This window comes from Panthera leo, chromosome A3 (assembly GCF_018350215.1).
Source record: "Panthera leo isolate Ple1 chromosome A3, P.leo_Ple1_pat1.1, whole genome shotgun sequence".
NCBI lineage: Eukaryota > Metazoa > Chordata > Mammalia > Carnivora > Felidae > Panthera > Panthera leo.
In genome coordinates, this window is record NC_056681.1 from 25,456,284 (window position 1) to 25,481,915 (window position 25,632).

At 45.1% G+C, this 25,632-nt stretch overlaps 2 protein-coding genes across 7 annotated transcripts in view; both read left to right on the top strand.

Moving 5' to 3' along the window:
• SNTA1 (syntrophin alpha 1) overlaps nt 1-25,632 on the top strand; it is an 80,907-nt gene that overhangs the window by 3,566 nt on the left and 51,709 nt on the right. The window contains exons 1-2 of one of the 3 annotated variants that reach the window (XM_042931234.1): nt 11,492-11,585; nt 22,334-22,420. In XM_042931234.1, the coding sequence (XP_042787168.1) occupies nt 22,384-22,420 (37 nt within the window). In that variant the 5' untranslated portion in view covers nt 11,492-11,585; nt 22,334-22,383. Of the gene's footprint in view, nt 1-11,491; nt 11,586-22,333; nt 22,421-25,632 lie in introns of those variants that run through there. The other 2 variants (XM_042931236.1, XM_042931233.1) reach the window with 2 other exon arrangements.
• Nucleotides 1,522-8,484, top strand: LOC122215655. Of its 4 annotated transcripts, none has more exons than XM_042931222.1 (2): nt 1,522-3,364; nt 6,704-8,484. In XM_042931222.1, exons 1-2 carry the CDS (start codon nt 2,371-2,373, stop codon nt 7,579-7,581), a joined length of 1,872 nt encoding a protein of 623 aa, XP_042787156.1. In that variant the 5' UTR covers nt 1,522-2,370; the 3' UTR covers nt 7,582-8,484. The 4 variants fall into 4 exon arrangements, with proteins under 4 accessions (XP_042787156.1, XP_042787158.1, XP_042787157.1 ...); XM_042931224.1 differs by having other exon boundaries at nt 7,161-7,212; XM_042931223.1 differs by lacking the exon at nt 6,704-8,484 and adding an exon at nt 4,734-6,364.

A 25,632-nucleotide genomic window follows, 5' to 3' on the forward strand; every position in this document is an offset into this window, starting at 1 on the left:
CTTCTACCTCCTGTGGGGAGAATAGATTATAGGGTTAGAAGGCTGAGGGTTAAGATGTCCAGTGGTGGGGCACCTGGCTGGTTCACTTGGTAGAGCATGGGACTCTTGATCTCAGGGTCGTGAGTCTAAACCCCACGTTGGGTGTAGAGCTTATTTTTAAAAAGGGGGGGGGGGGGGCAGGGGGCGGGCAGGGTGGCTCTGTCAGTTGAGCATCTGACATTTGATTTTGGCTCAGGTCATGATCTCACTGTTCCTGGGTTTGAGCCCTGCGTCAGCTCTGCTCTAATAACACAGAGCCTGCTTGGGACTCCCTCTCCTCTTTCTCTGCCCCTCCTCCTCCTCTCTCTGTTTCTCTTTCAAAATAAATAAATAGACAACAACAACAACAACAAACCTGGAAAGAGAAAGCAAATTAAACCCAGAGCAAGCTGATGATAAGAAATAATAATGATAAAAGCAGAACTCAACTGAAGTGAGAAAAGAATAAAAATCAATGAAACCAAAATTTCTAGTTCTTTGAAAAGATTAATAAAGTCGATAAACCTTTAACAAGACTAACAAATATATCAATTTGTTATATATATATAAAACAATGTGAAAGGAACAGCTTTGAATTCAAATGACAGCCCTGCCTTAGTTTAAAACTAGGTTCTCTTTTCTGCTTATTATGGATCTTTGATAAAAAATACAATTGCTGAGAAGTCTGTTTTACAAGCATTGTGAGACCTTTCCTGTAACCCGCTGTGTAGTAGAATGGGCTGTAAAACTTCCTAAATGTAGTCTGATATGTAATGAAATAAGTGATTGTATACAAACTAACCGGCATTTCTCGCTTCTGTAAACCTGCTTGCTTAGCACATTCCTCACCTACCCCCTTCCCCCTTTCTTCCTCTCGCCACAAGTAAAAACCTCCCCTGTGCTATTTGTCTCTGTCTATAAAAACGCTATACCAACCCTATTCGTGGCCTCTTGCGTCACCGGCGACGAGTGCGCAGAGGACCAGGTTCGAACCTGCAATAAACGACCCTTGCCCCGCTTGGCTTTGACTTACGACTCTGGTGGTCTTTTGTGGGAGGTTTTAGAACTTTGGGCATTACATTTGGAGGTCCCACCGAGATCTCCCCCGAGCCCACCAGACTTCTGGTCAACGGGTCGTATTTGATTCCGATCGGTAAGTAAGCCGGCTCTAACGTTCTTCCTTTTCTCTCTGATCTGTGTTTCTTCTCTGGAGAACCGGTTCTGTCTGGAAGCTGGTGTGACCCTGGCGGACGCGCTATAGGGCACCCGGCCGGGGTCAGTTGGAGACGTCCACTGACATCTGGGGACCTTCTTGGTCCATCTGGGGGCCTTCTTGGCCCATCTGGGGGCCTTCTTGGCCCATCTGGGGACCTTCTTGGTCCATCTGGGGGCCTTCTTGGCCCATCTGGGGGCCTTCTTGGCCCATCTGGGGACCTTCTTGGTCCATCTGGGGGCCTTCTTGGCCCATCTGGGGACCTTCTTGGTCCATCAAGGGACCTTCCTGGTCCATCGGGGGGCCTTTTTGGCCCATCAGGATTCCTTTCTGTGGGCTGCTTATGCCCAACGCGCCTGCGAACTAAATACTTTCATTTTCTCTATGAACTTCCAGAGTGCTAAGAAATATCTCTAGGCGTCTAAAAGAAAAAAAACCATCTAGGCATGCCAATTGTTACCCGTATTTTGATGTGATGTGTGTCTGTGTGTCTGTCTGTTAAATCGACTGGAATGATTGTTGGGAGTCAGGGGCACGCGCCTGACTTACCCTATGTGTAGTCCCACGGCATAAGCTACGGGATTCGAGTGGGCTCTAACCCGATTTCCGCGGTGATCCTCATACGGCTTAAGGCGGTCAAAATTTATTTTGATCCAAGCAGGGGGTTTATACCTGCCCGCCCATGCTAAGAGGCACCTAAGTTCCCGCGAGGGACGCGGACGGGCGAGTACGCGAGTGCTTCTATGTTAGTCTAAATGTATTGTCACCCCTGGGCCCTTGTAATAACCGCCGTCCTAGCCATAACCCTTTCTGTTGGGCTGGCCGAGACGGCCCCAGAAAGTTGAAACCACTGTCAGAGATTCTTGTTGGCTCTTGTTTTTCTTTCGTGCGTCGGATGTTTTATTGGAATTAAGTGTTTTTTCGGCTGATCAGAATTAATTATTCCATCCTTTGTTCCTCTTTCCTCCTTCCTCAGCTGCCTGCGGCTTTCCCTCCCGCCCCTCCGCCCGGGGCCCAGCCAGGCCGCCAGGGGTCTCACCCTCGGAGGTCGCCTGTGCGAACTCCATCGCTGATTTCAGCCGCTTCAGGGCCCCCTCCGTGCCGCCCCCTTCTCTTCTCCTCTTCCTCAGAATCATAACATGGGCCAAACGCAGAGCACCCCTCTCTCCCTCCTTCTCGCCAACTTCAGGGACGTAAAAGCTAGAGGACACAACTTAAGCCTAGACATTCGCAAAAGGAAGTTGATCACCTATTGCCGCTCTGAATGGCCCACCTTTGGGGTCAATTGGCCTACAGAGGGAACCTTCTGCCTCCCTGTGGTCCTTAAAGTAAAATCAAAAATTTTCCTACTAGAGAAAAAAGGTCACTCGGATCAGATTCCCTATATTCTGGTGTGGCAAGATTTAGTAGAAAACCCACCTCCTTGGATGGCCACTTCCTTAATAGCAGAGTCATGCCAAATCCTAGCGGCTAAACCTATCAACCCTCCCAAGCCGCCAACTCCAACTGCACCCCCTGTTCTCCCCGACAACCAAGATTTACTTTCCTTTGACCCTCCCCCTTACCAGGTTCCTCCTCTTATTCCGCAAGCTGCCCCTATCCCTGCTGCGCCGGCAGAGCCTCCGGTAGCCCAGCCCATAGGAGAACTAGAGAATAGGGAGGCTCAACCCGCGCCTATGCCTAGTGGGGGCGAAGTCCAAGGGCCGGCCGGACGTACCCGTAGGCGGGCCCCACATGAGCCAGGACTCCGCCTTCCTGACTCCACCGTAGCTTTACCCTTACGGGAAATAGGGCCTCCCGATGAGACGGGGAGCCCCCGACTTCAATACTGGCCCTTCTCTACCAGTGACCTATATAACTGGAAAACCCAGAATGCCCGATTTTCTGACAACCCCAAAGATTTAATAAGTCTCTTAGACAGCGTTATGTTTACCCACCAACCCACCTGGGATGATTGTCAGCAGCTCCTCCGAATCCTGTTCACCACTGAGGAGCGAGAAAGAATTCAATTGGAAGCAAGAAAGCTGGTTCCTGGAGATGACGGCCAACCCACTGCTAACCTTGATCTCATTAATGCAGCTTTTCCCTTGACCCGACCCCCACAGGATGGCTGGGACTACAACACGGCAGAAGGTAGGGGACGGCTACGCATTTATCGCCAGACTCTAATGGCGGGTCTCCGGGCTGCTGCACGCAAGCCCACTAATTTGGCAAAAGTGTATTCAGTGATACAAGGTAAGACAGAGAGCCCTGCCGCTTATTTAGAAAGATTAATGGAAACCTTCAGACAGTATACCCCCATGAACCCCGAGGCCCCCGAAAATCAAGCTGCTGTTGTAATGGCCTTTGTAAATCAGGCAGCCACTGATATTAAAAAGAAACTCCAGAAACTAGAGGACCTGGAGGGAAAACAGATTCAGGACTTACTCCGCATTGCCCAGCGTGTCTTTAATAATAGAGAGACTCCAGAGGACAGGCAACTTAAAGCCACCGAGAAAATGACCAAAGTCCTGGCCGCTGTTGTCCAAAAGCCCCTAGATAAGGACCAATGTGCCTATTGCAAAGAAAAAGGCCATTGGGCCCGAGAATGCCCTAGAAAGAAAAAGCCACGTCATGATCAGAAACCGTGGCAGCCAAAAACCACACCCTCCCTCTTCACTCAAGATGCAGAATAGGGGGGACGGGGTTCGGATCCCCTCCCCGAACCTAGGGTAACGCTACAAGTGGAGGGGAACCCAGTTCAATTTTTAGTTGACACAGGAGCACAACATTCGGTCTTGATCAGGCCGCATGGAAAAATTTCTAAAAAATCTTCCTGGGTCCAAGGGGCTACCGGAATAAAAAAATATCCCTGGACCACCCAGAGGACTGTGGACCTAGGAAATGGAAAGGTCACCCATTCCTTCCTAGTCATCCCCGACAGCCCATGCCCCTTATTAGGAAGAGACTTACTCACTAAAATGGAGGCCCAAATTCATTTTACGCCAGGGGGCCCCCAAGTGACTGGCCCTCACAACCAACCCATTACCACACTTACTCTAAGATTAGAAGATGAATACCGACTCCACCAGGGGCCACCCTCACAAAGTCAAAACATAGAGCCCTGGCTCCAACAGTTTCCAGGGGCATGGGCTGAAACCGGGGGTATGGGGTTGGCTAAACATCGCCCAGCTCTATTCATAGAGCTGAAACCAGGGGCAGATCCAGTTCGGGTCCGACAATACCCGATGTCAATGGAGGCCAGAAATGGCATCACGCCACATATCCGTCGTCTCCTAGACTTAGGCATCTTGCGTCCCTGCCATTCAGCCTGGAACACCCCCCTGCTGCCTGTACGAAAACCTAACAGTGCGGACTATCGTCCGGTACAAGATCTGAGAGAAGTTAACCGCCGAGTCATGGACATACACCCAACAGTACCCAACCCCTATACCCTCCTAAGTGCCCTCAGCCCAGAAAGACAATGGTATACTGTCCTTGATTTAAAAGATGCTTTTTTCAGCCTGCCTCTGGCCCCCAAAAGTCAAGAGCTCTTCGCCTTCGAGTGGTCTGATCCTGAGAGAGGCATAAATGGGCAACTCACCTGGACCCGGCTCCCCCAAGGATTTAAAAACTCACCCACCTTGTTCGATGAGGCACTTCATGAGGATCTGGGTGAGTACCGGAATCAAAACCCCAAAGTGACTCTCTTGCAGTACGTTGACGATCTTTTAATCGCCGCTGAGACTGCCGAAGCTTGCTTGCAAGGCACCAAAAATCTCCTCCGGACACTTGGTGCCCTGGGGTACCGGGCTTCAGCAAAGAAAGCCCAAATTTGCAGATCCGAGGTAACCTACTTGGGGTATCTGTTAAGAGAAGGCCAACGATGGCTCACTGATGCACGGAAGGAAACCGTCCTCCGCATCCCCCGACCCACAACGCGAAGGCAGGTAAGAGAATTCCTGGGATCGGCCGGGTTCTGCCGCTTGTGGATACCTCGGTTCGCCGAGATAGCTAAGCCTCTTTACCTGGTCACCCGAGAACAGGCGCCCTTTGAGTGGACAGAGAAAACTGAGCAGGCTTTCCAGCAAATCAAACTCGCCCTATTGTCGGCGCCAGCCTTAGGGCTCCCCGATGTCTCCAAACCCTTTCATCTCTTCGTAGATGAAAACAAGGGGGTAGCCAAAGCAGTGCTGACGCAACTCCTTGGTCCATGGCCCAGGCCCATTGCCTATCTTTCGAAAAGACTAGACCCAGTAGCGGCTGGCTGGCCCCCTTGCCTCCGTATGATCGCTGCTACAGCTCTAATGGTAAAGGATGCTGATAAGTTAACTATGGGACAAGAGTTACGTGTTACAACCCCTCATGCCATCGAGGGAGTCCTCAAACAACCTCCTGACCGATGGATAAGTAACGCCCGACTGGTTCACTACCAGGGACTATTATTAAATCCCCTCAGAATCATTTATGCTCCCCCCCGAACACTAAACCCTGCCTCCCTGTTACCAGACCCGGACTTGGATACCCCCTTCCATGACTGCGCTGAGATATTGGCACAGGTTCATGGAGTTCGGGAAGATTTACAGGATCACCCGCTACCAGACGCTGAGGTTACCTGGTTCACTGACGGCAGCAGCTTTGTACATCAGGGTCAAAGGTACGCGGGGGCAGCAGTCACAACTGAAACTGAGACTGTTTGGGCAGAGCCTTTACCAGCTGGCACCTCTGCCCAACGAGCTGAACTTGTGGCCTTAACCAAGGCACTGACTTTAGGAAAAGACAAGAAACTAAACGTGTATACCGATAGCAGATATGCTTTTGCTACGGCCCACATACATGGAGCTATATACAGAGAGAGGGGGCTGTTAACTGCAGAGGGGAAAACTATCAAAAACAAAAAAGAAATATTGGCTCTTTTAAAGGCACTCTGGCTGCCTAAACGACTAGCCATCATACATTGCCCAGGCCACCAAAAACCGGTCACACCGGTGGCCAGAGGAAATAATTTGGCTGACCAGGTGGCCCGAGAGGCGGCCTTACAGGTGGACTGTGCTTTAATGACCACCCTACCAGACCCCGGGTCAGCTAGCTTACCAGAAAATCCCGCCTACACTAAAGAAGACCTAAACTGGATCCAAAAATTACCTTTCACTCAGTGCCTTAATGGATGGTGGAGAGCAGCAGACTGTAGCATAATCCTCCCAGAAGAAATGGAAAATAAAGTCTTATCCAAGATGCACCGAGCCACTCATATGGGCACAAGAAAAATGCAAGACTTAATAAGACATGCTAGGATCACCATTAAAGACTCCAGGACAAAAATTGAGCAGATAGTTACTAGCTGTAAAGCTTGTCAATTAACTAACGCCACCAACCACGGGAAAAACCCTGGCTCCAGAACCCGCGGAACCAGGCCGGGAGCCTATTGGGAAGTAGACTTCACCGAGGTAAAGCCTGGAAAATATGGATATAAATATTTGTTAGTGTTTATAGATACCTTTTCAGGATGGACAGAGGCCTTCCCCACCAAGCATGAGACTGCGCAGGTAGTAGCAAAAAAAATGTTAGAAGACATCATACCCAGGTACGGATTTCCTACCCTAATAGGATCAGACAACGGACCAGCATTCATTTCAAAGGTAATACAAGGGATAGCGCAGTTTATTGGGGCTGATTGGAAACTACATTGTGCATATAGACCCCAAAGCTCAGGACAGGTAAAAAGAATGAATAGAACTCTAAAAGAGACCTTAACTAAATTGACCATGGAGACTGGCGCTAATTGGGTAGTCTTACTCCCCTACGCTCTGTTCAGGGTGCGGAACTCCCCTTACAAACTGGGATTAACCCCCTTTGAAATCATGTATGGAGTGCCCCCCCCTATAATTCCCAACCTACAGTCTAATGTGTTAACTGAATTTGATGATCATAAACTTCTTATTTCCCTGAGGGAACTCCAGCACACCCACCAGGAAGTTTGGCCCAGATTGAGAGCCATTTATGAAAACGGGCCCCCTCCTGAGCCGCATCACTACCGACCCGGAGATTGGGTATACGTGCGGAGACACAAGCAAGAGACCCTCCAACCACGGTGGAAGGGACCCTACATTGTGATCCTAACCACACCCACTGCTCTCAAAGTCGACGGGATTGCTACCTGGATCCATTACACCCACGCCCGACCAGCTGATCCCTTTGCGGTTCGAGAAGACTTCGTGCCGGAAGCCAACACCGCCTGGACGGTTGACCAGAGTAAGACACATCCTTTAAAATTGACTCTGCGTCGAAAACCTGACCCCGAAAACCAGCTGAAACCAAAGGCCTGGGTGTCCCATACCAAGACTGTTGCAGCAGCTCCGGACCCACAATGATCGGAGGAACACTCACTAGCGTGCTCCTGCTCACCTCCTACGGACTGATAAGTATTATGGGCAACCCCCACATACCCTATACTTTAACTTGGGAGGTTTCTAATTTAGAAACCCAGGAAGTCTATAATACTACCACAGCAGACGATACTCCCCTAAATGCCTGGTGGCCTGATCTATATTTTAACCTAGAGGACGTAGCCGTAACCATGGGGGTACTTCCCCCCAACGGAAGCCGCCAGCGTCCTAATCCGTCATGGACCGGAACCCCAGAAAATGAAAAAAAGCGCATAAGATCTGGTGGGTTTTATGCATGTCCCGGGTTCAGAACAGGAGCAATGAAAAAAACCTGTGGAGGAATCGAATCCCTCTACTGTAAGGCTTGGAGTTGTGTCACTATCAGTGATGGAAACTGGAAATGGGAAGTAAAACCCCATTATATTGACATAAAATTTGCCAGCCCCTGTCCCAAGCAAACCCGTGCCTGTAACCTTATTCGTATCAAATTCCTAGAGGACGGAAAAAAGGAGACAAGATGGATCACAGGACTAAATTGGGGAATTTACCTATATCGGGGACCACCTTACTTTGCAACTGTTATTCAGATAAGATTAAAAATAAAACCCAAAGCTTCACCAACACTAATAGGGCCAAACCAGTCAGTATGGCCCACAAGTAAGCCTAATACTACCCCGCAGTCCACAAATAAGGGTACTAATCCTCCGGCCACTCAGGTAGTCACTGTAACCAGGACTACTCCAAAAAAACCCCAAAAAATTCAAATCCCATTCAAAGATGACCCCTTATGGGTAATGATGAATACCACTTATAAGGCCTTAAACCATACTAAACCCAATGAAACAGAAGCTTGTTGGCTGTGCTATTCCACAAAACCTCCATTTTACGAGTCAGTAGCAATAGTAGAAAATTATAGCACTGCAAACAACTCAGACGCTTGCAGTTGGGGACAGAGGCCCGGCCTCACACTACCAGTGCTTACGGGAAATGGGACATGTATAGGAACAGTGCCAACAAAATATAGCCACTTATGCATAAGTAACAGAAATATATTCAATACTTCAGAAAACTGGATTATTCCACCAAATAACTCATGGTGGCTTTGTTCTCATGCAGGATTAACCCCTTGCCTCTATAAGGATATGTTCAATCAGTCAGAATTCTGTATAATGGTAATTGTGTTCCCAAAAATCATATACCACACAACTGAGTATGTAGACCAGATGTGGATAGCACCCAAAAGAGTAACTAAGAGAGCATTCATTACTGCAGGGGCTCTAACTCTAGCCACCATATTCGGACTCGGGGCCATCGGAACAGGGACAGGGATCTCGGCCTTAACTATACAAAACAAGGGTTTTAGTATACTTAGAGAAGCAGTTGACAAAGATATAGAAAAAATTGAGACTGCCATCACTTCGCTTGAAAAATCCCTAACCTCCCTCTCAGAGGTAGTTTTACAAAACAGGAGAGGATTAGACCTGCTGTTCCTACAGCAGGGTGGTCTCTGTGCAGCACTAGGAGAAGAGTGTTGCTTCTATGCTAACCACACAGGAATTGTAAGGGATTCTATGGCCAAGATCCGAGAAGGGCTAGCCAAACGAAAAAAAGAAAGAGAACAGGAGGCAGGGTGGTTTGAATCCTGGTTCAACGCGTCCCCTTGGTTAACTACCCTGCTCTCCGCTTTACTTGGGCCTCTGGCCATTCTACTTCTCGCTCTCACATTAGGCCCCTGCATCATAAACAAAATTATTAATTTTATCCAAGACAGGTTCAATGCTGTACAATTAATGGTCTTACGAACTCAGTACCAACCGCTCGAGACATTACAAATAGAAAACTGAAGATCCAAGATTGGCTCTTTAGGCACAAGGAAAAGGGGGGAATGAAAGGAACAGCTTTGAATTCAAATGACAGCCCTGCCTTAGTTTAAAACTAGGTTCTCTTTTCTGCTTATTATGGATCTTTGATAAAAAATACAATTGCTGAGAAGTCTGTTTTACAAGCATTGTGAGACCTTTCCTGTAACCCGCTGTGTAGTAGAATGGGCTGTAAAACTTCCTAAATGTAGTCTGATATGTAATGAAATAAGTGATTGTATACAAACTAACCGGCATTTCTCGCTTCTGTAAACCTGCTTGCTTAGCACATTCCTCACCTACCCCCTTCCCCCTTTCTTCCTCTCGCCACAAGTAAAAACCTCCCCTGTGCTATTTGTCTCTGTCTATAAAAACGCTATACCAACCCTATTCGTGGCCTCTTGCGTCACCGGCGACGAGTGCGCAGAGGACCAGGTTCGAACCTGCAATAAACGACCCTTGCCCCGCTTGGCTTTGACTTACGACTCTGGTGGTCTTTTGTGGGAGGTTTTAGAACTTTGGGCATTACAAATGTAACAATATATCAATTTTTAAAATGATGGAAGGGGAAAAAAAAAGAATGAAAGAAGGAATGTTAGTATAGACTTCACCAATAGTGAAAGGGTAATAAATAAAAGTTTTATGCCTGTAAATTTGGTAACTCAGATGAGATTGACCAACTTCTTAAAAGACTCAACCCACTAAAACTCACTCAAAAAATTGATAATGTGAATACTCCAATATTTATTTTTTATTTATTTATTTATTTTTTGGTAGGGTGGGGGGGGTATTCAGATTCAGTATTTGTTAAATGAATTAAATTTATAGTTAAAGATTTCCTAGCCAAGAAAACTCCAGACCCAAAAGGTTTCACTGGTTTATTCTACCAAATATTTAAGAAGAAATAATGCCAATTTTACATGATATCTTCCAGAAAATAAACAAGGAGGAAGCATTTTCGACTCATTTTATGAAGCCAAGATTACCCTGATAGCAATACCATGCTAACATATTACAAAAAAAGAAAACTAGAGACTAATATGTCTCATGAAGACATATACAAGCAAAAATCTTCAACAAAACAGTAACAAATTGAATTAAACAGTATATAAAAAAGATAGTGCAGAGGGGCCTGGGTGGCTCAGTCAGTTAAGCATTGGACTCTTTTTTTTGTTTTTTTTTTTTAACATTTTTTTTTCCTTTAAGCATTGGACTCTTGATTTCAGCTCAGGTCATGATCTCACAGTTCATGGGATCGAGCCCTATGTCAGGCTTTGCGCTGACAGCATGGAGCCTGCTTGGGGTTCTTTCTCTCTCTCCCCACCTCAATCTCTCAAAAGAAATAAACATTGAAAAAAATTTTTTAGGGACGCCTGGGTGGCTCAGTCGGTTAAGCATCCAACTTCAGCTCAGGTCATGATATCACAGTTTGTGAGTTTGAACCCTGCATCGGGCTCTGTGCTGACAGTTCGGAGCCCAGAGCTTGCTTTGGATTCTGTGTCCCATTCTCTCTCTGCCCCTCCCCCACCTGTGCTGTGTCTCAAAGTTAAATAAATGTAAAAAAATAATAATAAATTTAAAAAAAAATAAATAAATTTTTTAAAAAGATAGTACCAGGGGCGCCTGGGTGGCTCAGTCGGTTAAGCGTCCGACTTCGGCTCAGGTCATGATCTCGCAGTCCGTGAGTTTGAGCCCCACGTCGGGCTCTGTGCTGACAGCTCAGAGCCTGGAGCCTGTTTCAGATTCTGTGTCTCTCTCTCTCTGACCCTCCCCCGTTCATGCTCTGTCTCTCTCTGTCTCAAAAATAAGTAAACGTTAAAAAAAAAAATTTTTTTTTTAATAAAATAAAAATAAAAAGATAGTACCAAAAAAAAGTGCATCATGGTCAAATTGGGATTATCCCGGAATGCAAGCCTGGTTTAAAAACTTATTTTTTATATATTTTTAAATGTTTATTTTTCAGAGAAAGAGAACATGTACAAGAGCGTGTGTCAGCAGGGGAGGGGCAGAGAGGGAGACAGAGGATCCCAAGCAGACTCTGAGCTGTCAGTGCAAAGCCCAATGTGGGGCTTGAACTCATGAACCGTGAGATCACGACCTGGACTGAAGTTGGATGTTCTATCAACTGAGGTGCCCAAAACTTATGTTTGTTTGTTTGTTTGTTTTTTAAGTTTATTTATTTATTTTGAGAGAGAGCGGGAGAGGGTATGTGCATGCATGAGCAGGGAGTGGCAGAGAGGGAGAGAGAGAATCCCTAGTAGACTCCAGGCTGTCAGCCCAGAGCCCAACACAGGTCTTGATCTCAGGAACCATGAGAATGTAACCTGAGCCAAGATTGAGAGTTGGTCGCTTAACCAACTGAGCCACTCAGCTGCCCCTGTTTTTTGTTTGTTTGTTTGTTTGTTTAAGATTTTATTTTTAAGTAATTTCTACACCCAATATGGGGCTTGAATTTATGACCCTGAGATCAAGAATTGCAGGTTCCACAGACTGAGCCAGCTAGGTGCCCCTAAAAACTTATGTTTACACAAAAACCTGTGCATGACTGTTTATAGCAGCCTTATTCAAAATTACCAAAAACTGGAAATAATTTAAATGTCCCTCAACTAGTGAATGGATAAACAGACTGTGGTACGTTCGTCATACAAATGAACACTATGTAGAGATCAAAAGAAACAAATTTCTGATACTCAAAATAATATGGACGAATTTCAAAGAAGCCAGACTCAGGGTACCTGGCTGGTTCAGTCGGTAGAACATGTGACTCTTGATCTCGGGGTTCAAGCCCCAGGTTGGGTGTAGAGAGTACTTGAAAGAAAGAAAGGAAGGAAGGAAGGAAGGAAGGAAGGAAGGAAGGAAGGAAGGAAGAAAGAGGCCAGACTCAAAAGGTTACATATTCTATAATTCCACTTACAGGATTTTTTTAAAAGGCAAAATTATGGGAACAGAAAATAGATCTGTGTCATCAGACACTTATGGTAGGGGTAAATTATGACTATAAAAGGGCACAGGGAAATTCTGGGGCTGATGGAGCTGTTCTACATCTTGTTTATCATGATGGTTATAGGATTGTATGCATTTATCAAAACTCGTAGAACTGTACATTTTTTAAAGTTCCAAGGAATTTTATGTAAAATTTTCAAAAGTAAATTTAAAAGTGAAAAATTGGGGTGACTGGGTGGCTCACTTGGTTAGGCATTCGACTTGGTTTCAGCTCAGGTCATGATCTCAGGGTTCTGGCTTCGAGCCCTGTCCTGGGCCCTGAGCTGACGGCACAGAGCCTGCTTGGAATTCTCTGTCTTCCTCTCTCTGCCCCTCACCCGCTCGTGCTTTCTCTCTCTCAGAATAAATAAATAAATAAATAAATGTAAGAAAATAAAATAAAATAAAATAATATAAAAGTGAAAAATTGAGGGATGCCTGGCTGGCTTGGTTGGTAGAGCATGCAACTCTTGATCTCAGGATCATAAGTTCGAGCCCCACATTGGGCAAATTGTTTATTTGTTTATAATTTTTTTTAAAGTTTATTTATTTATTTTGAGAGAAAGAGAGTGACCAGGGGAGGGACAGAGAGGCAGAGAGAGAATCCCAAGCAGGCTCCATACTGTCAGCACCGAGCCTGATGTGTGAACTGTGAGATCATGACCTGAGCCAAAACCAAGGGTCAGTTGCTTAACTGACTGAGCCACCCAGGAGCCCCAAAGAGTTTATTTTTTAAAAATAAGTAAATGAAATCTTTAAAAACTAAATTAAAGTTAAAAACATAAGTAAAAGTGACAATTTGAAGTATAATGTGTAGGTATGACAAGATGCACAAACCTCAAGCATACAGCTCAATGAATTATTTCAGGCTTAACACCTGTAACGACCACTTATATCATTTTCCACCACCCTAACAGGCTCCCTAGTTTCCCTTTCCAGTCAATACTTGACCTAAAGGTTACCACTATTCTGATCTCTATTATTATAGCTATATGATTGATTTTTGTTTAACAGCTCTATTGAGATATGACTCATATACCATACACTCACCCATTTAAAGTATATAGTATGGTAGTTTTTAGTAGTCACAGAGTTGTGTAACCAGCACCAGAAACCCCATACTCATTAGCAGTTATTCCCCATTCTGCCCATCCCCAACTCTTGTGATTGTTTTTTTTTATTTTTTAAGTTTATGTATTTATTTTTAGTAATCTCTATATCCAATGTGGGACTCGAACACACAACCCCGAGATCAAGGGTTGCATGCTCTTACCAGCTGAGCCAGCCAAGTGCTCCCCCATGATTGCTTTTTTAAACCTTTATCTTTATTGAAGGGTGCCTGGGTGGCTCAGTCAGTAGAGCATGTGGCTCTTGATCTTAGGGTCATGACTTCAAGCCCTGTGTTGGGCTCTGTGCTAGGCATGAAACTTACTTGGAAAAAAAAAAAAAAAAGGAAAGGAAAAAAGAAACAAAAACTTTATTGGGGCATACTGTTTATGTACAACGAGCCACATCAATTTAAAGGGCTCAATTTGATGAATTTTGACAGTTGTATATACCTGTGAAATCACCAGCACTATCCAGATACAGAACATTTCCATCACCCCTGTAAGATTCCTCCTGTTCTGCTGTAATCCATCCTTCCATCTGTACCTGGACCCAGGGAACCACTGATTGACTTTCTGTCACTATGCACTGGTTTGCATTTTCTAGACTTGCATGTAAATGAACTCCTACAGCAGGTACTCTTTTTTCTGGCTTTTGTCATCCAACATAATGATTTTGAGATTTATCTGTGTTGTTGTATCTAGCAGTAATTTTCCTTCCTTTCTGTTGCCAGGTAGTATTCCACTGTTTGGATATACCACATTCCACTGTTTTTGAAAATAAAATTTTCTTGCTAAAGACCTGGGTAGGCCTGACTTCGAATCTATACCTTTCCCAAGTTCTGTCTGATTTCAGACGTAGAGAAAATGAATTAGTCTCCACAGGTTCACTACTTCATCATTTTTGCTTAAAAAATGGTACGGTGTGTATGTGTGTTGAAGGTGGGGAAGAGAGGCCCTCTGGAAACATCAGAGACACAGAGCATCAGCCTGTGGTTGATTGGTTACCTAAGGTACCAATTCCTTGATTTTGTTACCTAAGGCCTGAGGGACACTAACATTTAGGAGTTAGAGTCAGGGCCAGGTGCCTTATAAGTTTTCTTTTTAAAAATTTCTTTAAATTTTTTAAAGTAATTTCCACATCCAACATGGGGCTTAAACTCACAAGCCTGAGACCAAAAGTCTCAGGCTCCACGGATTGAGACCTCCGGGCGCCCCAGGGCCAGGGGCCTTATAAACTGAATTTGATTTCACCTTTGTAACAGCTCCATTTTCATTCCAAAGGAACTGAATCTCAGAAAGGTTAAGGGACTTACCAAAAAATTTGCCTGAGTCAGAAGCTTAGTCTTAGGTGACAGAATTCAATTCTGACATTCTTGGGGCACTTGGCTGGCTCAGTTGGTGGAGGATGTGACTCTTGATCTCAGGATTGTGAGTTTGAGCCCCACGTTGGGTGTAGAGATTACTTTTTTAAAAATTAAAATTAAAACAACAACAACAACAACAACAACAGAATTCTGACATTTTCTTGCAACTTTCTGAAGGAATCATAGATTTGATAGACCTAACGAAATTTGCTCTTGGCTCTGGCTGTTTCTTGTCCAAACCAAGTGATTGTTTTTCTTTAGTGACTAAGAGGATAAAGATGGGTGGCAGGGAGACAGGCATGCTGCCTGCCATCTGCACTGGCCATGCCCCTTGTGCTAATGTATGATAAACACAAGGCCTGGCCAGATGACAGTCAGTGAGGGGAAGCGCTTTAAAGGTATATGATCCTTGTTGGATAAACAGGAGCCTGAAATGTCCGTGGCACTTTAGAAAGCCTATCTGTGCACTGGAGAAATATTTGGCATGGCTGCGGCTTTTCTAATAAGCAAGACCTTTTCTCCGTAGAAGGCTGAAGAGTCCAAGAGCCCCCAGGAGGAAAGATGAACCAGCTGAGTTGTATTATTAAAATTCATTATTATTTATGATCACAAGAGGAATGTGAGCATACTCACAGTGAGGAGTTCGTGTGCTATAATAAGATTAGGAAGCAAATGAAAGTGTTAATTCTTAACACTGAAAAGTAAATGCTCTCACCATTTTACTATATAGCCTTCTCAATTGTTTTCTGTTCTTGAGTATATTTTCATAATTGAGGTCATGCTGTTAACACATTTCTGCATCCTGCCTTTTTTTGCTATTCTATACACAGCATTTCTCCATGTCACTAAAAATTATTCATAAATGTTACTTTAATGGACGGTCGTAGGATACTCTGCTTTTGGTAGAATCTGACCCCTATAATCATTAAGGCTGCTGCTCTTTTATTTTTTTCTATTATAAATAATGCCTCACTGAACATCGTTATGCATCAGTCATACCTATTTTCTTTTTTTTTTAATTTTTTTAAACATTTGTTTATTTTTGAGACAGAGAGAAACAGAGCATGAATGGGGGAGGGTCAGAGAGAGGGAGACACAGAATCTGAAACAGGCTCCAGGCTCTGAGCTGTCAGCACAGAGCCTGACGCGGGGCTCGAACTCACGGACCTTGAGATCATGACCTGAGCCAAAGTCGGCAGCTTAACCAACTGAGCCACCCAGGCACCCCCAGTCATACCTATTTTCTGATACTAGGAACATATTTTTCAAAATGGAATTATTGGATCAAGTAGTGGCAATGCTTACAGTTTTACCAAGTTCTGTTTCCATCAGTAGTTGAGGATGCGCATCTTACAACACCCTAACAATGGCTATGAAAATTATTATAGAACATTTCCAAATTTATGGATGAAAATGTGATACATTGCTAACGAAAATTATTGTAGAACATTTCCAAATTTATGGATGAAAATGTGATACATTGCTAATGGCCAGTTTTGCTCCCTGAAGGGTAAGTAAATTCATGAGACTTCATGCCCAAGAAGAGAAGTGGATGCCACCCCAAAGGAGTGCATCTCCTGCCTTGGGGGCACTGATACAGAAGCTGGCTTCTCTCACCTTCCATACTGCACTTCATCCCATTGACTTCACAGAATCCATGTCTTTTTCCTCTGTCCAGGTGGAGGTTCTCATCACTTCTTTATTTTTTTGGTCTCCCTTTAGACAGTTTATTGCAAAATATGTCATACCTGCAGACCTATACACTGTTATTACAAAGGCCTCCTAATTGGTTTTCCTGCCTCTAAGGTTCTCCCTTCACTAACTGTCCTCTGCAGCTGGAGGATCTGACCACAACTCACCTCTGATGTAGTTTCCCTGCCCATTCTCCAGCCTCCTTTAAATGCTAACTGGATGCTCATTGCCCGACAGGAGCTATGCGAGGCTGTACATGCACACTCCAATCTCGCTTACGCTTATCTTCTGCCTCCCTGCTTTCCTTTCCAGCCACACAGAAATACTCAGAGCAGCTACATTGATTGAATGTTTCCTACGTGTCAGGTACTATGTGCAAAGTTCAAGCCACAGTTCACAGTCCTGCTGGGTTGAGTGCTGTCATATTATCCTTTTTATCAGATGAGAAGACTGAGGCCCACAAGGATCAAGTGATTTGCCCCAGTACACACAACTGGTGGCTGATCCCAGAACCTATGTTTTCACTTTAGGTCACCATACTTGGTCTTCTCCAGATGGCACTGTCTTCCAGGCCTTTGCCCATATTGGTCCCTAGAATTTCTTTAGGCCTAGAGGTAAACTAATCTTAAAGTCCTTGACTAACTGTTGTCACATTCTTCCACTGCCATTTATTTCTCCGGGTACCCTGGTCCTTCCAGACAATACAGGGTTGCTTGTACAGAGCCTAGACCCCATAACCCCACTGGAGCACAGGTTTGTTTTTTAATTTTTTTTTTTAAGTAGGCTCCATGCCCAACGTGGGGCTTCAACTCATGACCCTGAGATCAAAAGTCTTTACCGACTGAGCCAGCCAAGAGCCCCTGGAGCACAGTTTTAAACCCTCTGTGTAGGCTGTGAACTCCTTAGGGGCAGAGGTCTTGTTTATGGCTGGTCCTTGGGCCAGTGTCTGATGGTATCCGATGAAACAGTGCCATAGACAGTGCCATTTAGTCCATAGATGTTGGACTAGGACACAGATTGTGTCACTCTCTACCTGAAGCTCTTATGAACCCTCATACTCTGGTGGTGGGACTATAAGTAGTAGAACCAATTAGGAAACTGTATCTAAAAAAGCTAAACATATGCCTGCCCTGTAATGATACCTCCTAGGTAGCTAGTGGAGAGGAGTGCTTACATCTGTTCATGAGAGACCCATACACAATTATAGGACCATTATTTACAGGAGCCCAGACGAGAAAGTTCCCAAGTGATTGTCAACAGGAGAATAAGGATAAGCAAATTGTGCTATATTCCCGCAATGGAATACTACATAGCAATGACAGTGAATAAATTATTGCTATACAGACAACAGAAATTAATCTCACATAATGTTGAGTTTAAGAAGCCAGACAGAAAAATAGTAGTTACTGTGTGATTCCATTTACATATACAATTTCAAAAATAAGTAAAATTAATCTGTATTGTTATAATCAGGATAGTGGAGACTTTTAGGATGGGGGAAGGATAGTGACGAGGCTGGCCTTCCAGGAAGGTTCTGGGGGTTGGTGATAATTCTGATTCTTGATCTGCGTGCTCACCTTCACATAGGTGTGCTGCGCTTGAGAAAATTCACACTTAGGATTTGTGCTCTATATGTTGTCCCTCACTAAGAAATCAAAAAAGAAAACAACTACTTCGAAGACTCCTCTATGTCTCGGGAATAAAATTCCAACTGCCCACCAGGACCTACAAAGTCCTGTATTGACTGGCCCTTATTTGTATCTCAGACCCCCTTCCCGCCCCATCCCTCTCACCTCTTCTTTACCTGTCCCCTTAAGCTTTTCAGACCTCAGCCACACTACCCTTGCAGTGGGCTGCCACTTGGAGACCAGGGAAAGGATGTGACAGCCCTAAGGAAGGGAGCACATATGAAAGGTTTCAGGTATTCCCTAGAGAGCTCTGATTTGCTGCTGCTTCTTTTTTTTTTTTTTTCCTTTAAACAATTGACCACAAGCTACACTAAAAGAGAAGAAAAACCCGGAGATTTAGAGCTCCCTCTAAGAACATGTAAAAGACTCATCTATTAAGAGTTGCCCATTCTTAGAGTAGAAGGTTTCAGACATCGTGCTGATGCAACTAAATGACCTGGGGCACCCAGAATTCAGTCTCCTACAGCTCCCTGACTGTCAATTCCGATTGTATGTGGGGGAGTGGTACAAGAGACACGCTTTAGTCTGTTGCTAATTTGGGGCCAGTCATTACCTCTAAGCCTCATTTCCCCATCTGCACAGCCAGATAATAACAGTGCCTGCCTTAGGGGCCATGGGTATTAGATGAGATAGCCATATTAGGTGCTTGACATGGTTCTTAGCACAAGGCTTGTGCTTCCTTCCTTCCTTGACTCAACTCCTACTATGTGCAGAGTACTGGGGATATAGCGGTGAACAAGATAGCGAAAATCCCTGCCCCACGGAGCCACTCTTCTTGTGAGAGGACACAGACAATGGACTGGCAGTGAGCAAGTCAATAAATACTATGATAGGTGCTCTGAGGAAAAATAAGACAAAGGCATGAGGACCCACTGAGTGCTGTTTGTTTTATATAAGGTGACAAAGCCTTCTCTGAAGAGGGTATTTCCATTCCTAAGACTGTAAGAGGGTAAGAAGGAAAAAAAAAAAGGAAGGCGAGAAAGCTGCTAGAAGTTGTTTGAGGTAAGAGTGGGCCCCCTGGTAGGGGCACCTGGGTGGCTCAGTAGGTTAAGCGTCCGACTTCGGCTCAGGTCATGATCTCACAGTTTGTGAGTTCAAGCCCAGCGTCGGGCTCTGTGCTGACAGCTCAGAGCCTGGAGCCTGCTTCAGATTCTGTCTGTCTGTCTGTCTCTCTCTCTCTCTCTCTCTCAAAAATAAATAAACATTAAAATTAAAAAAAAAAAAAAAAAGTGGGCTCCTGATAGAGGGTAGCAGCAGCAAAGGTCCTGAGGCAGGAGTGTGCAAGGCACAGAAAGAACACCGAACTATGTGTCTGGGCAAGGGGTTCAGGGCCCTATAAATGGGGCTCCGTAGGCAGCAGTAAGGAAATTAACTTTGTTGCAGGTGAATTTCAGAGCCACTAAATAGTTTGGAGCTCAGGAGTGAAGCGATTTCAATGCCCCTGGGGTGAAGAGTATACTGGAGGAGGCAAAGGTGGGAAGCTGCCACAGCCATCTGGGAGGGAGACAATGGTGGCTCAGACCAAGGTGACAGCAGGCTGATGGTGAGGAGGGGTTGGATTCAATATATATATATATATATATATCTCATATCATATATGTACATATTATAGTTTTAAGATTTAAAAAAATTTTTAAGTAATCTCTGTACCCAACTTGGGGCTCAAACTTACAACCCCAAGGTCAAGAGATCAAGAGTCACATGCTCCACCAACTGAGCCAGTCAGGCGCCCCTCAAGACATATCTTAAAGGTGGAACCAACAGGATTTACCGATAGTTCCTTTGTAGGGTATGGGAAAGAGAAAGGTAAAGGATGATTCTAAGGTTTTGAGCCAGACAGCTGAAAGGATGCGGCAGCCATCTCCTGGGGTGGAGACAGCTGCGGGATGAACAGACACATCCTGGAGGCAAAAGCAAGAATTCAGGTTCAAGGATGTTGACTTTGGGATGCCAGTGGACAGTCATGTGGAAATATATATGTCTGGCTATGGGTTGTTAAACTCCTGAAGTGAGGTGGGACCACAGAGGATGCATATCGTTTGAAATAGTCTGAATGTGACCTATTTATGCCTTTCAGCCCCTGGTGCAGCTGAGCCTTGGCGTTGAGAGGTTGCTAATCCTACCCCCCCCCCCCCCCCCACTCTGGGCCTCCCATCTGGTACACCTTCCCCAGGTGTCAGCTGTGCTGGAAACTGCTCATCCCAGGCTCAGACATGTTGTGTGACCTTAAGCCGCCTCTGGGAGGTGGAAGGGACAGGGGCTGAAACTCCCAGTGTCTCCCCTCCCTCATCCACATCCGGGCCCTAGGAGGCTCCTGCTGGTGGCTAGGGCAGAATTGGGTGCAGCTGTTTGCTTTACAACTCGGACAATTGCGCCCACCCCCTTAGTGCTCCAGGGCACAGCTCCACACCTGTTCTCCACCCTCCTGCCCAGGTGCAGAGAACAAAAGAACACCCACTCACCAAGGTTATTACCTTGAAGGGGGCGGGGAGAAAGACTGCCTTAGGGAGAGCCCTATTTGGGAAAGGGAGAAAAGCTCCGGAATTAGAAAGGTTTGCATCTGCACAGTTTAATACAGCTTTCTTTGGTAATGAGAATGTTCTATATCTACGCTGCTAGGTACGACAGCCGCCAGAACTTGTGGCTATAGAGGGAACTGTGACTGGTGTGACTGATGAACTAAAGTGCCAATTTAAGTTTAAATAGCCACCTGTGCCTAGTGGTTGCCTTATTGGACAGCACAGGTTTAACAGTTGGCTCTATTATACATATATATGATGATATATAGCAAGTAACATCTGTTGAGCATACACTTTGTGCCAGGTACATTGCATGCGTTCTCCTATTTACACCCCACTACTACTCTGTAGGAAAGGTGTTATTGTCCCTATTTTACAGATGAGGAAACTGAGGATCAGAATGGCAACATCATTTGGCCAATGCTCCAGAATAAGGAAGTGCTGAAGGCTGAAAGGGAACACCCAAAATCACGTTTTCAAACCCACTCAGATAAACCCAAAGACCCCTGCAGGCTTTGCAACTTCTAGCTCTCTACAAATGAATGGAGTGTGCAAATTGCCAAAGGAATGCAAATCAGCCTACCATTTGGGGGACAAAGCTCAGATCCTTTGGTCACACCCAGCATCTTTCGAGGCTGTGGGTGGGTGGGTGGGGGCAGGCGGAGGCTGAGTGACAAGGAGGGCCTGGGAGGAGGGGGAGTTGGGGTGGGGCCAGCCAGCTGGTGTCGGAGACTGGGGACATCAGCTGGCTGGCGGGCTGGCCGGCGGGCGGGCTGGCTCAGACAATGGGCGGGGGACCTGGTCAGAACCCTCCTCCCTCCACACCCGGCCCTCTCCCATACCCTGGCCAGCTGCCGTGGGCACCTTCTCCAATCTTGGGCAAGGCCTGTGGGGAGCAGGAGAGCCTGGGCGGCCGGTGGAGGATGCTGGAGAGGTCTATCCTGAGGGACCTAGAAGTGGCATGAGAGGCGGGAGTGGAAAACAGGAAATTAGGAGGTTCTATGGAGGTCTCCTTTGTGCCAGACTTTTTTGCTGGGGGATTTGCAAGTGTCCTCCCATTTGCTCCTCCCACAGTCCCTGTGGTAATAATAATAATGATTATTAGTAACTGTAGTGACCTGGTGGCCCAACCCGCCGCCTGTTTGGAACGGAGGCAAGGCGTTACCTCCGTTAATCCTCAGGACCACCTAGGGAACCAAGGATTTTTATTCCCTCCCTCTTCCAAAGGAGGAGCCTGAGGCTCTGAGTGGTTAAGAGACTCGTGCAGCATGGAGGACTTAGAAAACTTCCCTCTTTCATCTTAGTCTCTCACCCTTACTTTCCACTTAAAGTTTTATTTTGGGGTTTTGCAAATTATACCCCTTGCCTGCCCCACTGTTTTTTACTGTTTATGAAGTGTTTACACCTTTTAACTATTGAGAAGACCAAAGTAAGAATGTTGTTTGTGACATGTGAAACTTAATATGAAGTTCAAATTTTAGGTCTGTAAGTGAAGGGTTTTTTGTTGGTCTGTTTGTTTTAAAGTAGGCTCCACGCCCAAGCCCAAGGTGGGGCTTGAACTCAGCGGCCCTGAGATGGATGCTCTACCAAAGGAGCCAGCCAGGCACCCCAGTAAGTGAAGGGTTTTTTTTTTTTTTTTTAACACAGCTGACTCTTTGTTTGCATATTGTCTATGACTAATTGCTACAACAGCAGCAGCCTATGTTTTACTATCCGTGTATAGAAAAGGTTTACCCACTCCTACCCTACCCCTTACCCTGGAGATGGCCTCAGAGAGAGGCTGGGGACCCAAACTCAAGAGTCCCCTCAGGGTCCTTCTCCTGGCCCTCTCCGACCCTCAGCTGCTATTGACCTTAGCAGATCCCTTTCCATCCTAGCAGGAGTGTGTTATGGTATTCATGTATTCATTCCACAAACAGATCTGGAGCACCTGCTGTGTACCAGGCACTGGTCTAGGCAGAAGTTACAAAGCAGATGTGATCCTTATCTACAGATATCAAGAGTCACCTAGCTATTCCTAAATACAAACAGTACAGAGTGCTGTGAACAGGGTGTATGGAAGTTGGAGAGCATTTGACAAGGGAGCCAGGTTAATCTGGCTATCAGGGAGATCTTCCTAGAAAAGGTGATGGTAACATTTGAGGTCTGAAAAGTTAGTGGGGTTCTAGATTATAGGTATCCCCTTTTAGACCTACCTACCAATTTCAATTCCTTTTCCTTTCCTAGGAGTCTAGATCTTGACTCAGATGAGATCCCTGACTTAGGAAGAGGGGTGTAACTAGAGAGAGGCGAGACATTCCCCTCTCCATCATGAGTTGAAGTATTGAGTCAGGCACAGAAGGGAGGCAGTCACTTTTTTTTTTTTTTTTAAATGATTGCATGGTACCTTTATGTAATAATTACAACAGTTTATTCATTATGTTATTGAATGTAATTGATTCATTTGTAAACATTCAGCAAATACTTACCAAACATCTGCTATGTGCCAGGCACTGTTCTAGGTCTTAGGGATATAGCCGTAAACAAGACAGATAAAAATCCCTGCCCTGGTGGAGCTTCTGACATTCTAGTACAGGAGGCAGTAAATAATGTATTGGATGTGTTAAGTGGTGACCATCACCATGGAGAAAAATAAAGCAGGAGCAGGTGGCAGGCCATTTGAAATAGGGAGATAAGAGAAGGCCTTCCTGAGAAGGTAACAGTTTGAGCAGAGAGCTGAGGATCTGTGTGGGTGTCTGGGGGGAAGCATGCATTGATGGAACATCAAGACGCCTGCCATAAAATTCGAATCAATAGCATTCTCAAGTCATGAAATTCTAAGTAATAGAATTCTGGGGCTAATCAATACTTCTCTGGTGCCATAAAATTCTAATCAATAGCATTCTCTGGTTGTGAAATTCTAACTAATAAAACTCTGAAGCCATGAAATTCTAATCAATTAGGAAATCTCCCCAGGGTGCCTGGCTGGCTCAGTCAGCAGAACATGTGACCCATGAGCTTGGGGTCCTGAGTTCAATCCCCATGTTGGGTGTAGGGCTTACTTAAAAATCAATCATTCAGTCTGGAAACCTACATGTGAAAGCAGCTGGGGATCAAAAATCTTGGTGATCAGTGGGAGTTAACCAAGTGAAGGGAGGAATAATGCCTAGGAGGAGGGAACAAATAGCATGTACAAGGGTCCTGTGGCAGGAAGGTAGAGAGGTTGGGAGCTGGAACCTGCTCCTTACCCAGCCAGTTGGTAAGACAAACAGTCACAAAGGTATGTGTCTCTACCTTTGAGCCATGACATCAGAGTTTCAGCAGCAGGGAAGCTGGTAAAAATACCATGCATAGATGCAATTTGTAATCTCAGGGTCCTGAGTTCAAGCCCCACATTAGCCATGGAGCTTACTTAAAAATAATAAATAAATACCTTTATGATAATTTGATATTGCTGTGATATCCAAGCATGTGACTATTTTTTCAATAATTCATTTCATATATATTTTACAAAAAGTGTCATACCCATGTTGTATCGTGTTTGTTGAATGACTTTGTAAAAAAAAAAAAAAAAAAAATGACTTTGTATTGTACTTTATTTTGTGTGACTTGTATGAAGCCAAGTTAAACGCATAGTGAAATGTCATTGAATTTGAAATACTGAACTTGCTTTACAATTACGTTAATCTTGTTTTATGATCGAATAAAGCTGACATTGTGGAAACACAACTTGTGTACGGCCTTCAGAGTCTCAGCTCCATACTTCTTGGCTCCTCTTCTGTCCTCTTGTCTTTTCTTCCCCTCTGCATCTGCACAAACTGAGACTCTAAAAGGGTTTAACTTTTCTCAGAGCCCCCCAGGAAGCATCTGGCAGGGTAAAGTCTAGGTTACCAAGTCTCTTCATTCTTTAGTTTCTACCACCTGACAGCTGTGTGACCTTGAGCAAGTTCCTTAACCTCTCTGAGCTTGGTTTTTCCCTTTTTCAAAATGGAAAGAAATCAATCTTACCTCAGCATTCTTAAGATAAATGAATGTGTGTTTAGCATACTGACAAGCTCTCAAGGTCAGCTAAGCTCTCAAGGTTAGCTATTGCTGTTGTTGCTCTCTTGTTACTGTAATTAGTTTAACTATAATAATGATTATTATTCATAATTATTCCAGCCCAGGCCTCTTTCCCCTGCCTTTAAAGAATGGTTTGTGTCCTGAGGCCTGACTCCAAAACACAGGCTGGTTTCTATCCCCCTGTCTGAATGCCAGAAGTCTAAGCTGATTACTGGAAAGAGGAGGTGATAAAAGGGCAGGGCACACACAGGAATGAGTGCTGGGAATCTGGAGGCCAGAATGACCCAGAGCCACCTCTTTTTCTGTTTTAAGATTTGATTTGATTTTATAACTTTATTTTTTATTTTATTTTTAATGAGAGAGAGAGTGTGCGCTCAAACGGAGGGAGAGGCACAAAGAGAGAGAGAGAGAATCCCAAGCAGACTCCACACTTACAAGGGACTCTATCCCATGACCCTGGGATCATGACCTGAGCCGAAATCAAGAGTTGATGCTCTGGGAATGCAAGCTGATGCAGCCACTCTGGAAAACAGTATGGAGGTTCCTCAAAAGACTAAAAATAGAACTACCCTACGACCCAGCAATTGCACTACTAGGCATTTACCCACGGGATACAGGTGTGCTGTTTCGAAGGGACACATGCACCCCCATGTTTATAGCAGCACTATCCACGATAGCCAAAGGATGGAAAGAGCCCAAATGTCCATCGATGGATGAATGGATAAAGAAGATGTGGTATATATATACAATGGAGTATTACTCGGCAGTCAAAAAGAATGAAA